We start from the raw sequence: 16,381 nt of genomic DNA, 5'->3' as shown, positions 1-16,381 counted from the left end.
TCTTACCACCATGCTGTAGCCAAAAAAAGACTTAGCTGTGCCGTGGCCATGGTGTGCCAAGGGCCACGAGCCTCTCCTGCCAGCGCCCCAAAGAACCGAGCGAGTGAGAAAAGTACGTTCTTCCTGGGAGCTGGAGAGAGCCTTTGCACAGGAAGAGGCTGCCAACGCGCTGGGGGTGAGTCTTTAGACGCCTTCAGGGCAGGCAGATCACGCGGGAGGCCTCCCAACGGCTTAGGAAGGGAAACCAAGCTAGCAGTGTAACGACAGACCAGACTTCCTCAAATGTGTTGGACTACAGGCCCCCATCATCCCCAACGAGCACGGCTGCTAGGAGAGATGAGACTCGTAATCCAATGCAACTGGAGGGCACCAAGCAGGGAGAGGGCTGTCCTGGATGGCTTTGGCCTTTTCCAAGCTTGAGTTTGCCACGCAACTCCTTCCGGGCTGCCTTGTTTGTTTTAACACACAGCGGCTGGTGTGGCAGCAGATGGAGCAACAGAGGGGAGGGGAGGTGGCAGCGCGGTCAAGGGAAGAGCTGCCGGAAGGGAAGGGAAGAGGGAATCCTGCAAGGGAAGAGCTGCCGGAACTTCATTTCCCAGCAGCCCTCTCTCCCTCTGCCCTTTAATTATAAGAGTGGATTTTTTTAAGGAACTGCACATATGTTCATAGCGAAACATTTAAATCTTCAGTTTGGACACAACTAGTTGACATAGCTACACCCTCCCAGTGAGAATTTGTCTGCTCGTTTTGCTGGATTTTCTCAGGCAATGGGCACTTAATACATTTAATATCAACAGGCAATTGGATGATATTAAGTCCGTGAGCACCACAGATTAACCACAGGAGGTTCTACCAGGATAAATGAACTCCTTTGTGGATCCCATTTTCTCACAAGTGATGTTGGATGTGTGTGTGTGTGTGTGGAGCGGACCACCTAACTTTCTTCGCTCCTCTATTTTTTGTTTTGTGTTCAAATCTGTTTTCAAACCTTCAGAGTTCTTGAGAGCTTTGCGCAGCTCCAAAAAGGAGATGTGCAAAAGGACAGGAAAAAACAGCGGGGAGGAAAAAGGCACCTAGAACAGACACAGACTTGTCACAGATGTCCAGGAATACGGCATGTTCCAATTTCGCTACAACTTCAATTGTATGTCACTAGGGAATGCTGCCCTACCTTGGCGAAAGAGTACTGATTTCCTTATAAGTTTCTACAATCAGTTCTTCATTGACTTGTGGGAATCCTTGAGTTTCGCTCCATATTGGCAAAACAAATACACATCATAGAATCATAGAATTGGAAGGGGCCCATAAGGCCATCGAGTTCAACCCCCTGCTCAATGCAGGGATCCACCCTAAAGCATCCCTGACAGATGGTGGTCCAGGTGCCTCTTGAATGCTTCCAGTGTGGGAGAGCCCACCACCTCCCAGCTCTAACCGTCAGGAAGTTTTTCCTGATATTCAGCCAGAATCTGGCTTCCTTTAAAACATTTCCCAAATAGAGCTGCTTAGTGTAGCTTTGACAATCAGAGACGGAGACCAATGACGGACCCTCAGAATGGCTGACGGCAGGGGTGGTCTCTAAGCCTCTCCCACAAGAGGGCGCTCACGGTCCACTAACAAGAGGCTCCTGCCCAGGTTCACACGCAGGTGACCGTTTTTCCGCTGAACAATCCAGGCACACCTCTCCCCCACTCAAAAACAAAACAGCCCAGGTCCTCCACAAAGTTAAACACTTGGACACCTACTTGTCTCGTCACGGAAATCAAATATATTTCTCAGAATCCCAGTGCTAACTTGTTTTTTCAGTGCCTGCTGCATAGCTCCAGCACAGGGCCGACGTTTTCAAAACATTCTCAACTTTATTGCATTCAGTGACACAAAGACTCTCCAAACGAGAAACGCAGAGGCGCCGATACTCACTGCTCTGGACTGGAGACAGAGGTCCTTCGTCCATCGATGGCGACGTTGCTCTTGGGCCTCCTGGCAACGTGGGGTCTCGGAGGCCGAACCTATTCGACAGGGAGTGGAGACATTGCAGGAGTTCTCTTAACAAGCTGTGCAATCCATACAAACCCCCACAAAAATCAATACCTCGTCCGCTTCGACATGGATCCCATTCCAATGCTGCAAATTACCCAGCCCTTTGCTAAACCCAACGTACGATTTCATCAGCACGACGCCTGATCCTCGAGGCTCAACCGAGCACCAAGGATGGCGGTATAGATAGACACAACGCTCAAACAAAGGAGCTTTTCTTTCTCAAGCAAAACTGCAAGCCAGCACATCTGTCTTTGGAATCGTTCCGGGCGAAGATACGGGTCAAGGAAGGGGCCGCTTGGTTTGCCGGGTGCATGAGCCAGAGGGAGAAGCAGCAGCAAGTGGCTTTGTTGGACTGTGGAAATTTGGGGCAAGAACTCCCACCGCGAAACTGCGTGAAGTCAGGGCTGAGAAGGAGTATTTCAAATTCCTAGATGCCAGAATCAATGTCTAGAAGCCACCTTTAAAATGCTTTTAAGTGCTTAGCCCTATGCCAGAATTGGGAGAAATTCTTCACCCTCGCAGTGTCCACGGCCTGCTCCAGCCCAGAGGGAAGACATTTAGGCATTATAATGGAGAGCTCCAGAGAACTTCACCAGTTTTCATAGTATTTACCCATTTGTAATAAAGGGCCCCCCCCCCCACGATTCTAAGCACTTTTCTATGGAATAAGTATGATTTTTATGGAACTTACGTTCAAGTTAATATGATTAGGATTGCGGATTCAGTTTTATTTTTTATTTTTTTAAAAAATAACAGATTAACACAATAATGGCTTTAAAGGAAGTGCCTCACAGAATGAAGCACAGAGCAGAAGAGAAAGGAAATACTGTCTTATTAATAGACAAGATGCCCAAGAAAGTTTGGTGCCTTTCATGGGCTTAACGGAGCGCGCTGCCAGGGCCGTGTCCCCACTCGCGTTTCGGGGGCAGACCTGTGCATTTCGTTCCCTTCTCTTCAAGGAAACATCCCACTTTTCAGTAGCTGACTGACATATCTGAACCGTGTCGCCCATCCACGTCGTTGGAAGCAAGCCTCCGCAGCGTGTCGCAAACAGGCAGGCAAGGAAACGGAGAGAGGGGGGTGCGGGTGATACTTCACGCCACGGCACGGGACAAACGCAGGCCACGTCATGTATGTAACTCAGGCAAGAAGGAAGCAGGATTGTTCTTGCACAGCAGAGGCGGCCAAGGTGGGCCTCAGCCTCCTTTCCGGGGGCATCAAGAGGAGCCCCTTGTCAGTGTCGCCTCGTCGTAAGCAGCCAGCCAAGGAGATAAAGGGAGCTGGAAGCAGCAGGGGGTGTTTCCCCCGGCTGCAGGCGCCTACGTGTTTCCCCCGCTGTGGGTGGGGGAGCCCCCAGCTAGCCTGTGATGTCTACTCCCAAGAGCCTGCAGTGGCTGTGCGTCTCCTTCCTCCTGCACTGAAGTGCATGTTTAGGTAGTTTCTTAGAAGAAAGGAGGGCCCGGGCCAGCGTGGCCACCCTGCCCACCCGGAGTGTTTATGGTGTATGGATATGGGCTACCACACTTTTGACATCCTGCCTCGGGCCTGGCAGGAATATCAAACGTGGCTGAGGCACGGCTTGCTCAATCGGACAGAAGAGGCTGAAGGGCAGAGGAAAAACGATGCAGGTTTCTCACCGTGAGGCAAGAGCAGCGCACAGAAACGACCCTACGGACCGACCCTAAGGGGGAAACGCATCCCCCCTGCCTGGCCCTATGGCAAGATTGGCCCAAGCCAATCATGAGGCTTTGGTAAAATTCAGAAAAATGCCAGGACGTGTCGTGCCTTTCAGGGTCTGCCTTCGTCCTCAGCGTAGGTAAGGTTGCAGTTGCGTCTTGTAGCTTCTCCACCTCTTCAGACAAGGCGGTCCTGATGTGGAAGAGACAAAAAGCTGACCCGCGCACTTAGTTCTGCCTCTGAGCTGGGGGGGTGGGCAAGGGATTCTGCAGGGCTCATGACCCTGCTCGCTCTCCCCGGAAGGACCGCTTTGCCTCGCAGGAAACACGGCCGCCAACATGCAGGTTATCATGGCGTCCTCGCCTTGCATCTGAAATGCCCTATCGGAGGGAATGACGTCAGTGCAGCCTGGGGGTGGGAGGTGGAGGCAGCCGGGTCCCCGGAGGGACTGAATGCCAGCGCCCCCTGGGAAGAAAGGGGGTCAGATGGCAGGGGCCTTGGAGACCAGCCTACACACAAGGCTGATTCACCCTCTGCAATCAAGGCGGCTTAAGGCGGCGAATTTATGGCAGGACTGGAAGGATTAAGTTTGCGGCAACTTCGAGTGAACTTGCAAGGCGCAGAAACATGGGGGAAAAGAACAACAGAGCTAATTAGAGGAGCTGAGCTGTCAGAGCGCGGCTGCATGGCTCAGCGCCAGCAAACAAAAAGAATGGCAATCAGTAGGATCGATGGAGGAGACTGCTTCATTAGGGATGATAAAACACAGAGAGAGGGAAAGGCAAGAGGGGGGGAGAGAGAGAGAGAGAGAGAGAGAGAGAGAGAGGAGGGAGGGAGGGAAAACTGTTTAATTAAGCCTAAAGCTGGCTTGTCACTGTGCTGCGAACACTTTCACCTTAGGGGCGGCCCTCTCGGGGTGGGTAAGGCCCCGCCAGCGAAGGCAGCTCCATGGCGAGAGGGGAGGGATGCGAAAGGGGAGGGTGCGCCGGATCCTGGGGGGGACCGTTGGGGGGGGGAGGGGGAGGGGGAAAGGCCAAATCCCAGCGGGATTCTTCAAATGCTACCGGAGAAGCAGGGTTAAAACGCACGCTGAATGCAAAAGCGCTCTGTGTGTGTGTGCGTGTGCGCGCACATGAAGGCAGAGGGCAAAAGCCAAGCTCCTGAGGGCTGAATGGGTAGTTAACGGGGATCTCCCCTACCTGGGGACACCGGCTGACCTGGATGGCACAGGTGCAGCCGGCCTTCTTTGCACAGCGGGCAAAGCTTTTATCCCAGGCGTTGGGTCTTACACGTTGAGGGAAACAATGGATCAAGATCCTGGAACCAGGTTTTTAGAGTAAGGACAGCCAGGTAAAAGAGCAAGGGTTGAGGAGGCTGCCGGGTTGGAGTCAAGGGAGCGGCAGGCTGGTGGAGAATGAGGCATCTGGGGTCGTCCCTTAGGGTCGCAGTGCAGATGTCACTCCCTGAACCCTCACTGCTGCGATGCACGGCTGGACGTAAGCCGTCCAAACACAAGCTTTGCAAGTTGATGGAGGTGAAGCACATGATGCTACATTTGCCCTCAACAGTGCCACAAACAGGAGTTGGCCACCGTTACTACATGCCGTGGTCACATCGAGATTAGATTATGGGAATGTGCTCTCCACGGAGCTGCCTTTGAAGACTGTTTGGAAACCCCAGTTGGTGTACGATGAGTCCGGCTCAGGTGCCAAGCGAAGCCCGCTGTTCTGATTGTGTTATACCAGCCTTCTCCAATGATGTGCCCGCCAGACTACAACTCCCAGAGCATCCTTCAGCTAACCATGTTGGCTGGGGATTATAGGAGCTGTAGTCCAACACATCGGGAGGGCACCAGGATGAAGAAGGCAACGCTATACGACTGTTATATCATCTTCATTAGCTGCCGGTCCATTTCCAAGACCAAGTCGAAGTGTTGGTGCTGACCTTTAAAGCCGTAAATAGTTTAGGGCCTGGATGTCTTCAGCAATATTCCCTCTCCGATGAGCTGAATTACACACTTATCACTGGAAACCGTTGCTTTGGTTCTTTCCCTGTCAAACTGTAGATGCCATGTCAAGATATTACTATTTCAACAGGCTTTTGACAGGTGGAAACTGATAGCTGGTGCAGTTTTAGTTTGGTTTTGCTCCTCTTGCTGAACTGTGCTGAATTTTATCAACTGGTATTTTTATTACAGAATGTACATAAAAGAGACCATTGTCTTTTTAACTTCTTATTTTGATTGATCGTTAACAACCTTGGGAATCCTGTATGGATGGAAAGGCAGCGTAAAAATATTTTTAAAAAATTAACCGATCAATTAATCATTGGGTTGGGGATGCAGTTACTCCAAGGGAACTGCATCCAAGAGCCAAGAAGTAGCTCGTTGTCCTGTTTGTGGGAATAAAAAATAGTCAGTGGATAGACACAAAAATGGCATTTATTCAAAGAAATGGAACTCTGATCATGTCTCCAGCAAATTATCCTCACTGGTGACTAATTTGACTTTAAAAAATGCCAGAGAGAGAGAGAGAGAGAGAGAGAGAGAGAGAGAGAGAGAGAGAGAGAGAGACTTTGCAGGCAATCATGTTTTTGGATCAAGTGTTTGAGATGAGCTGGAGTCTTGAGACGCTAGATCTGCTTTTCAAACAGTACGTTTTTTGCTCTAGACTCATCACTTTTGTGTGTGCTAATGCGATCTGAGAGGCTTTGATTGCTTAAAACCACCTGTGAGACTACCAAGAGTTACTTGGCAGCACCAATGTCTTTCTTAGGAGCTGGTTCTGCGTTAACTCCACCACGTAATTTTTGAGCAACTGGAATGTGCTTGCACAGATGTCCCTGCAACTCATCCCTTGTTAACCAAGGCAACTAGCGACGATGGCAACTTTAGCTCCCAACCTTTTTATCCATCATGTTGGGCACAAGGACAGGCAACATAACTCATCAGAAAACTACTAATGCATTGCAGCGGAGAGATTAAACAAACTTAGTAAAATGGCCTTCGATGCCAAGAACCATCCAGACTTGGAGCAAGCTTGCTCCGTAGCATTTTGTGAGCAAAAATCTTATTGAGCCAACCTGCTGGGAGGAGAACAAGAGGAACGTGACCCAAAGCTTTTGGCTACAGGGGGATAAAGCACACAGAGAAAGTTTGTTTCCTGGGTAATGAATTTCAGCAAATCCTCAAGGGCCTCCAGCGTCAAGGGCTCTGAACAACAGAGACAGAAGCAATCAGCACAACCTTTGACACATGTAGGAAGGGAAATTATCAATGCATAAATCCATAACAATGACTCGCCGAGCGAAACACCCACTGTGAAGACATGCACTCTCAATCTAAACTCAGGAAACATGCGCTGAAAGGTAAGAGCAAACGGCAGGCCCAACCCAGCTGCCGACACACAGAAAGAGAAGTTGGAAGCAGCGGCAGAACTCTCCTCTTAGTTTTAGCAGGACACTTTGGAAACTTGCCCTTGGTTTCTTTGATCTCACTTTCACGTAAGAAATCAGATTAAAGAAAGCACTTTCTTCTGGTGAAATTGGGGCTGTTAGGGCAAAAATCCCAAAGTTCACAGGAATAGTTGTCAAACACTGGACAGACAGCAACTTCCTCTTTGGGCAAGACGTTAAAAGTCACGGATGCAATGCCGGCTCTTCGAAGGCATCTGGCAAAGCGGGCAAGTAAAGCAGAATAAAATGCTAATAAGAGGACCCTATTCCTCCCAATGCAGATCCTGCGCCCAAAGGGATTATCCTGCAACGCCCTTCGTTTGAAGAGGTATTTGTCTTCAGTTACATGCTGACTATTGACAGGGGTAATTAATCTCATCTTCATTTAGCAGTTTCAATACCTACTTGTGGGCTCTACTTCGAACGTTCTGGCTGCTGTTCATGTTCTCTCCAAGTCCTGCCAATATATGGGCAGCCGTTGGACCAAAGACATCACAATGCTGTGGAGGGCTTTGGCTCTATTCGGAGGTGGCCCTACCAGGAGGCAAGGCAGCAGATTTCAGGCGCCATTAATGGTGGCAGCAGAGTAGGAAACAGAGAGAATTGACCCATGGGGCATACCTATGGGGACGTTCTCCTGCAAAAGCCCTACTGAAACAAATAGGAACAAGTGTTGGTTATCACCTTTAAAGCCCTACATGGTTTGGGATCCTACCTGCAGGATCGCCTTCTCCCATACAATCCGCCCCGCACACTCGGGTCCTCTGGGAAGAATTTACTCCAGTCAACAAAAACAAGGCTGACAACCATTACCCAGAGGACCTTTTCTTCTGCCGCTCACAGATTATGGAATGACCTGCCGGGAGAGATTCATCAACGTAACAGTCTTCCAGATTTTAAGAAAGCTATAAAGACTGATCTTTTCTGGCAGGCCTACCCAGTTGAATTTTAAGATGCCTTTTAATACTGTGCTCCTTTTAATAATGTATTAGTTTTAAATGTTTCAATCAATTATATGTATTTTATGGCATTTGCATTTGTGTTGTACCCCGCCTCGATCCAGAGGGAGAGTTGGGTAACAAATTGGTGACGTCACAGGCGCTAGCCAGCTGGTGTCCTCCATGTTAGTGCTCTTGCACAGCTCCTGTTCAATTCAATGGGGCTTTTGCAAGAGAATTTCACAGTGGATTGTGCTGATGTTAAGTTGCATGAGAGGAACATAGGAAGCGGTCTCCTACCGCCGAGTCAGACCTTTGGTCTGTCCACTGAATATCAACTACACTGACCAGCAGGGTCTCTCCAGTCCTATATGAAGATGCTGGGGAGTGGATTGGGACCTCCTGCATGCAAAGCAAAACATGTGCTCTAACATTGAGCTGCAGCCCTTCTCTGAAGCAGATCCCTGGAATTTGTTCCTCAGGCATCAAAAAGTCCTGGGCCATCCTTGGCTGACTCCTGCTTCCTCTCTTCCCATCCTCACTTCTCCCATGGGGTAATGGCAGAAGTTGGGGCTCCCATCTGGCATCCTTGTTATTCACTGAGGTGCTGAGCCGTGGGCTGTGGAAAGTTCCTCATCTCACCAGGAGTGAAGCCTCAAATACTCTACTGATCTTGGCATTTTGAAACCAACCTGTGCCATTTCATTTCTACGTCACTGATTGTGCCGGCAACATTTCATTGTTTGAAAAATGGGGCCTCACTTTAGAATCTCGTGCTTGGCTAAAACATTTGGTAAAAAATGGGCAAGCAGCTGGCCACGGCAAGGCCTCCTTGATCAGCGCTGCTGGTCCTTGTGGAAGATACACGGAGGGAACAAATCCAGACCTCTGAGGACGCTTCAAAAGCCACCGCCTGAGTTCGGAGGCTGGTGCAAGTCTTCAAAGGCTCACTCGCTAAAAGGGTCGGTCTCACCTGGAGGAGCTCCACCTTGAAGCAACCACCCGGAAAGGAAGGGAAAGGTGTTGCAAGAGCGTTGGCAGCAGCGGGAGACCCTGCTGAAGACAAGCAGAGCAAAGGGCAGGCCTTTGAGCCGAGACCGGCCAAAAGGAAGGACAATGGCTCCTATTGGGCTTGACGTGAGGGTGGCAAGGCCCAAGGAGCAGTATTTAGTAAGACTACGGCGCACTGAGGGTTAAAGATGGCAGCAGAGAGGCAGAACGGCCGGCTACTCACGGGCCTGGAGGAGCGGTGGATCTTGGGAGGTGGTGGTCTCGCCGGCCGGGTGCTTTGCTGCAGCATCAAAGTATAAACTTCAGTCATCAGCCAATTAAGCAACCATCACACCCAAAATCAACACACACTTGAGGTCACAGCACGGCCACCGCTCGGTGCCTTCAGCACCCCATGAGCGAGGAAACCCCATGCCTCTCGCAGCTAGGGAGGAACCAGGGGCAGGGACTCCTCCCAAGTCTTCTGCACACTTCATCTCAGGACCTCTTCTGGAGCAGGGACAAATCCAGGGGAGCAGCAGCAGCAGCAGCTGCAACATGAAGAAGAAGTCTACCGACGGATACTGATCAGGCTCCATCTTCACAGCCAGCCTCTACCTTCTCCCCAGTTCCCATTTTTCTAATCATAAGCTTGATTTGCACTGAACATTGATTATTATATTTTTTAAAAGGTGCATGAAAATTCCTATGCATTTTTGTGCACATTTCTCTGAATGCATGCATTGCTGTACACAATTTTGCCTAATATACACAATTTTTGGCAAGCAAGTTTTGTAATATACGCATTCGTTAACATTACTTTCCTTAGTATACGCATTTTTGTGTGCACTTTCTTTCCTCGAATACACGCATTTTTGTACATCCAAAATTTGAAGAAAATGCAAATTTGGAAGGCCAATTGAGTTTGAGTCCATGTATTTGTTGGAAAGTATGACAGGGGGCAAGTTCGCATTAAAACTGCGAATTGAACGAATTTCTCCCCCAATCCTACTTGGAGGCATCTGGTTGACTAATGTGGAAAACAAGATTCTAGACGAGTTTAGCCTCATCCAGCAGGGCTGCTCTATAAGCAGCTACTAGCCATGTTGGCTACGTGTAACACCCAAGCTCACAGGGACCACGACCACTCAAGGTCACTCTGGCTACTAACTGCTGGCCTGCTTGTATTTTTGTTCGCAACCCACAGAATCTGGAGAGCCTTTCTCCATTTCTTTAATTTACACCTTTAGCAAAGGAATAAAATTACACACACACACACACACACGAATTCTGCGGTAGCACCAAAAATGCTGCACCCAAGAAAAGCTGAATGCATCCCCCCACTTTCTTCCTCTGGTCATGCGGAAATGCAAAAAGCTACACAGGATGAGACTAGGAAATCCTGCACGCGCCCCCTGAGCGACGCTTCCCCACCCAAGACTCTCTTTGCACCTTTCAGTATGGGAAGCATTGGTATACTTTGAAAAAAAATGAAGAAGGAAAACCCAGGATGCTCCGGCCAATAGAGGCCACATTCAATATGAAACCCCATTTGTGTGGTTATCTGAAGGAACGCCTCCTCCCATATGTACCTGCCCGGACCCTAAGGTCATCCTCAGGCCCTTCTCCGTGAGCCCCTGCCAAAGGAAGTGAGGCAGGTGGCTACCAGGAGGAGGGCCTTCTCTGCTGTGGCACCCCGGCTGTGGAATGAGCTCCCTAAGGAGGTTCACTTGGCACCTTCATTATATGCTTTTAGACGCCAGGTGAAGACCTTTTTATTCTCCCAGCATTTTAACAGTCTATAAATAAATTTTAACTTGGTGTTTTAAATTTGTAATTTTGCATTGCTGCTGTTTTTATCTGGTTGAGCTTTTATATTTTATTTTATATTATGGTTTTATACTGTTGTTTTATACTTTGAATGTTTTTAATTTTTGTGAACCACCCAGAGAGCTCCGGCTATTGGGCGGTATAGAAATGTAATAAATAAATAAATAAATAAATAAACCTAGGACTGACTACACGGCCCTTTGCACTTTAAGTTCACAGCCATTGCTGGAGCACCGGCAGCATTTTACTCCACAGCCTGTGAGGAAGGCCCATATTTTTCTGGCCAGGGAAGTAACACGGGAATGCCGAAGGCATGGGGGTGAGCCTTGTCGCCCGCCCCGCTACCTTTCTCAAGTTCCAGAGGCCTTCCCTTCGCCATACTCCAAAAACATTCACAGGACATGAAGATTATATTTACTAAAACCAGCATCTGATTTGCAGTTAATTTGTTGATGCAGCAAAACACATTGTTTCCAAAAGGTCAGGAGGGGAAGATGTGGTGGAACATCAGCTTAATTACCTGCGCTGCAGAGACGAGGCCGTGGATCCCCACGCTGGGGCTGCTGAAGGCAGCTAAATTGCTGTCGCACAAACAGGCAGCAGAGACCTGAGAGGAGAAGCTACGTTCCTGCCCAGAGCTCTTCTAATGGGTGGCAGTTCAGGCCTTTGTCACCTCCAGACGACACCATGGCAAGGCGCTCAACGCAGACCTGCCTTTAATGGCTGTCTGGCTGGAAGCATCCGCCCGTGCAGAGCGCAACAACCTGTTGGAGATGGCAAACCCACTTCATACCATGGCTCCACTGACCAAACCTGTCTAGAATACCAGTAAAGGTGCAGCTTCTGAGCTCTAAAGAGCCTGAAATGGTATGATGAGCCTAGAGGGAGGCTGGTGGCTCCGACGTCAATGGGGCGATGAATCCGCTCTGGGTTTCAGTCAGCACTGTAAAATTGCTCTCCAAGGTGCAGAAGCACATTCATTCTGGTGCTTTCATTTTATGACGTTTAAATTCCGCTTCTGAACTGCCACAAGTGTTTGGGTCGTAGCACAATATAAAACAACCACAACCGTGGTGGCTCTGAGGTTCCGCCAAAGTGATGGATACATTTATGTATTTATTTATTACATTTCTATACCGCCCAATAGCTGGAGCTCTCTGGGCGGTTCACAAAAATCTGTGCTGTTTTTTTTTTTTTTACTCGGAGCTCAAAACAGAGAGGTTCCGTCCCTGTTTTTTTTCATCAAAACTTTGAGGAAACTGATGGACACTTTTATTTAGAACAGCAGCAACCTCCGTGCGTCGCTGTGTCATGCTTGAGGTTTATAAAATTATGCATACAGTGGGCAAGATCTCCATAACAGATCCGTGGCCTGGGATCCAAAAGATACAGAATGCCACAGAAGAGTCATGCTCTGTGGCATACCCTGGATTCTCAACCAGTGAGTCTTCTTGCACGTTGATGATCACCTCGTGGCCAATGGTTCCCCAAGCATGGATGCAGTGAACGGTGTTATGCTTCCTGGTAACCCTATGGGGTCCCCATATCAAGCCCAGCTTGGGTCCTGACCCCTTTGCTTGCTGTGCCCCAACTCCTGCCAGCGGGTCATACTGATGGGGGAAGGACAGAGAATGACAGCAGTGCATTACAGCTCCTCAAAGTCCAAATCACTATGACGAATTATTTAAAAACATGTCTGCATTTTCTGCTCTGCCAATGTACTCCACCATATAAGGTTGGGAGCAATGTCACATCCACTCGCCCTGGATCATGAGCTCAATTCATTCGCAGGAAAAACTAGAGGGAAAGGTACCTCAGGAAGTCTTCACAAGCTCCCAAAGTGTCACCGCTGAAATGCAACAGAGAAGGAGCAGCCCCCCCCCCCGAGAATGTTCCTCCGTGGGCTCCCCAAAAGGCAAAAACGCAGAGGTGGGTTTGGCAAAACCCAGGGGTGCCAGAGGCGTAGCGTTCAGCCCGGCATGTACAGTAAACCTGTCCATCCCTGGCTTCAGCGGAGTTTAAAATCACAGCTAATAGGTTAACAACTGTTTTTCTTCTGCTTCAAATGAAGAATATCAGAAAGCCGGGGGAATATTCGGCTTTCCAATTTGTACCGACTGCTCAGCGCTCCCTGCAATGTGTGTTTGACAGGGCTGACATTTTGTACTGCTGTGAGACGGGGGGAGCGCGTGTGACATTTTTATTCATGGTGGCGTACGCCCTTGTAATGATCAGCCCGGTCGATCTGCTTACTGCTGCAGCCCCGGAGCCCTCGGAGAACAAACAGGAGTCGAAGGTACCGGCAGCTCGGCTGCCTTGTTAGACACCGCCAGGATCCTAACGAAGAGCAACTGCTGGAAAATTTCACTGTCAAATCCTCAAGGACATTGTCAGCAGAGAGCTAACTGCATATATTTCTCATTTAAAATACAGAAAATTCGCCAATCGTGTATTAAGCAAAAGACAAAAAGCCAGGCCAGGTTTTTAAACTTTCTCATCTTCTCCCTCCCCCGCTAACTGGTCATTCCCGCAGCTTCTCATGGGGCTTCTCATGGGGCAGGTTGCTGGGCTTGATGCTGGAATTCACGTCTACAAAAGCCAAGCAGACCAGCTGATTTACGATGAATACCAATAGACATGTATTGGATTATTGGGGGTGGGGTGAAGAACGGCCTCTTCTCTCTCTCTCTCTCTCTCTCTCTCTCTCTCTCTGTGTGTGTGTGTGTGTGTGTGTGTGTGTGTACACATGGCTGCAACTATCATGTTGCACTCTTGGTAGTAACAAGGCAATTCAGAGGGGCTGGGGTTGGGGGGCGATGACCCATCACCAGTCCAGCCCAGTCCACTTACTGTAGGCAGCAGGCCCTTGCAAAACTCACTTCCAGACTCAAATCTGCAAGATTTGGGACCGGGCCAGGGGAGAAAAGGGGCTGCAGGAAGATTTGTTAAGTCATTCCTGGGGAGATGGTGGATCTCTTGTGGTTTTCGGGGTGGGGCGGCGGGAGATTCAACGTGAAACGGAGGCAGAGAAATCTGGAGTTCTCATAAACACGGAAGGAGGATTTGAACCAAAGAGAACGGGATTGGTAACATGGCTGCAACGGAATAAGCATCCTATGTGGAGGGAGGGAGCCAGCCACGGCTACCCAAACTGACTAGCCCTGGAAGGTGATCGCTTGCCATCCTGCTGCAGGGCTCCACGAAGGCACCCAAGAAGAGCCAGGCTCCAGAGGGATCAGGAAGGACCTTGAAACTCTTCTAGCAAAGGCTTACATCTCTTTGCTGAGGCCTATTTGCACACTGTTCGAGAACCATGGCCCACATCATAGAATAGCTCAGTTCGGACAATACGTTAGTCAACAGCGGTTTTAGAACTCAATGGTGGAGTTGTTACACCATTGAGAAATGTGTGTCTGGTGGGAAAACTCCACACAATGGCAGAGGTTTTTTGGAAAACACTCCATGCAAAATATCCACGCTGTGCAGAGGAGAGTTCCTGCACAACCATTGCATGGCAGGCTCCGTGGAGTTTTCCATTGCATTGATTTTTCCCACTGGCTCGAGTTCTTGGCAAGAGCGGTGAAAGGAGCGAGTGCCGCTCTAGGATTGCTGCCGGGATTGGTTCTTTTGCAGCAATGGCTGATGGGATACCATCAGGAGTACCAGGGAGGAGAAAGGGTGGAAGAACTGACAATCAAACGCCGCAATGGATTTTACTCAACTCCACGGGAGCCCACAGTCACACAAGGGTGGAGTTAGAACATGTTGTGTGGGGAGGACCTCCTACGAACTCAACCATTGAGTGGGTTTTTCACACTGCGTTGACTAATGTGTTGTCCGAACTGAGCCCATGTGGGCTCTGATGCTGCCTCTTGAGAGCGCAAAAGTCCACTTGGGTCCAGCGTGGCCTATTTTGACAGTAGCTGCAGCAGATCCTCCAAGGTCCCAGGCAGACATCCTTCCCAGTCTTTCTACTGAAGGTGGAGCATGGTGGGACATGGTGGGAATGGAACCGGAGACCTCAAGTGAGCAAATCAAGGTCTTCTGACCCACTGAGCCATCTGAACACATCGAAGGACACATCAGGGAGAGGGATACCACCTCTGACTCAGGCATTGAGGGACCATGTGCTAGTAGGGAAGGGTCACTGTCATCGGGCACACAGTTTGCGTGCAGAAGGCCAGAAGTTCACTCTCTGCATTTCCAGACGAAGGTCTTGTAATTGGGGGTGGGGGGGGGGAGGACATCCTGCCAAATACCTGAGAGAGCGCCTTCTCCCCTACCAACCTGCCCGGTCACTGAGGTCATCCGAGGGCCTGCTCCTGGTGGTTCCACATAGATCCATCCTCCGAATGGAGTCCACCAGGGGAAGAGTCTTCAGTGTGGTGGCTCCCCTCCTGTGGAACTCCCTGCCTCTGGAGGTCAGGCAGGTGCCAACCTTGTACTCCTTTCGGCGCCTCCTGAAAACATCTTTATTCCAGGAAGCCTTTCCTTAATATCCAGCCTTGAGTCACTGTATTTGCTTTTTTTTTGTTAATTGTTTTAAGTGTTTTATTCTGTTTTTATTTTCTTTTTATCTTGTACACCGCTCCGAAATTTTCAATGAGGAGCGGAATATAAATATTCTAAATAAATAAATAATAAATAAATCCCCGGTGAGCTACTGCTAGTCTTGCAGATGGTCTAGGTGGACAAATGGACTGTCCTGCTAGAAGGCAGCTCTCTGGGTCCAGAAGCAGGTGAGGCTGGCAGAGGAGGGAGGGAAATCGCGGAGCGCCAGGCTGAGGGTGGAGCCCTGCACTTTCTCCCAAGGGTGACCCTGTCACGCCCCCACATTGGAGAAGCCACCGGTTGGATTTGGGTAGGGCCAGGGGCCACTGCTTGCCTTGCCAGAACGCAGATGCCTCCTTTGAGGTCTTCTTTGGTGCAGTGCAGTTCCTGACAAGATTAAGACAGAATCTCTCTCTCTCTCTGTGTGTGTGTTCGTGTGTGCCAGCACGTGAGAGAAGAGAATGCACAGAACGTCACATGGTTGTGCCAAGTGGGCCTCGCTCCCCCACCGCTCACTGACTCCCGTTACCCCGAGATAATCCTCCCCCCCAATTGCACTTTTCGCAAACCTCTTTCCCCGTTCCCTGTGCCAGCTCCCCCCCCTCCCGACCTCCTAATCTTCTTAAAGCAGCAGCAGAAAACTGCTCCCACCGAGGCGCCAGCTTTACGGAGGGGTGTGTGTGTGTGTGTGTGTGTGTGTGTGTGCAGGACGCTGAGCCCTGCCTTCTTCACTCAAGCAGCCTGCTCTGCAGGAGAGGTATAAGTATCTCTTCCAGCTTACTTTGGAAAACCAAGGATACCAGCGGGAATCCAGCTGGTTCTTCTACATGCTTCCTGCACCTGCCTGAATCTCAGACACAGCTTAAAACTACAGCAAGGTCACGGGAAGAGCTTCAAGAGATCGG

General features: G+C 49.7%; 1 protein-coding gene across 4 annotated transcripts in view; it reads right to left on the bottom strand.

Annotated features, from left to right (window-relative positions):
* The window catches only part of DENND1A (DENN domain containing 1A), a 297,718-nt gene that overhangs the window by 14,786 nt on the left and 266,551 nt on the right, over positions 1-16,381 (bottom strand). For 2 of the 4 annotated variants that reach the window (XM_063144890.1, XM_063144892.1), the window contains exons 20-21: positions 9,340-9,396; positions 1,918-2,006 (exon numbers count right to left, since the gene is read on the bottom strand). In XM_063144890.1, the coding sequence (XP_063000960.1) occupies positions 1,918-2,006; positions 9,340-9,396 (146 nt within the window). The remainder of the gene's footprint in view (positions 1-1,917; positions 2,007-9,339; positions 9,397-16,381) is intronic. The other 2 variants (XM_063144891.1, XM_063144893.1) reach the window with 1 other exon arrangement.

This window comes from Elgaria multicarinata, chromosome 19 (genome assembly GCF_023053635.1).
Source record: "Elgaria multicarinata webbii isolate HBS135686 ecotype San Diego chromosome 19, rElgMul1.1.pri, whole genome shotgun sequence".
Taxonomy (NCBI): domain Eukaryota; kingdom Metazoa; phylum Chordata; class Lepidosauria; order Squamata; family Anguidae; genus Elgaria; species Elgaria multicarinata.
This window is presented reverse-complemented; position numbering and strand designations above follow the sequence as displayed.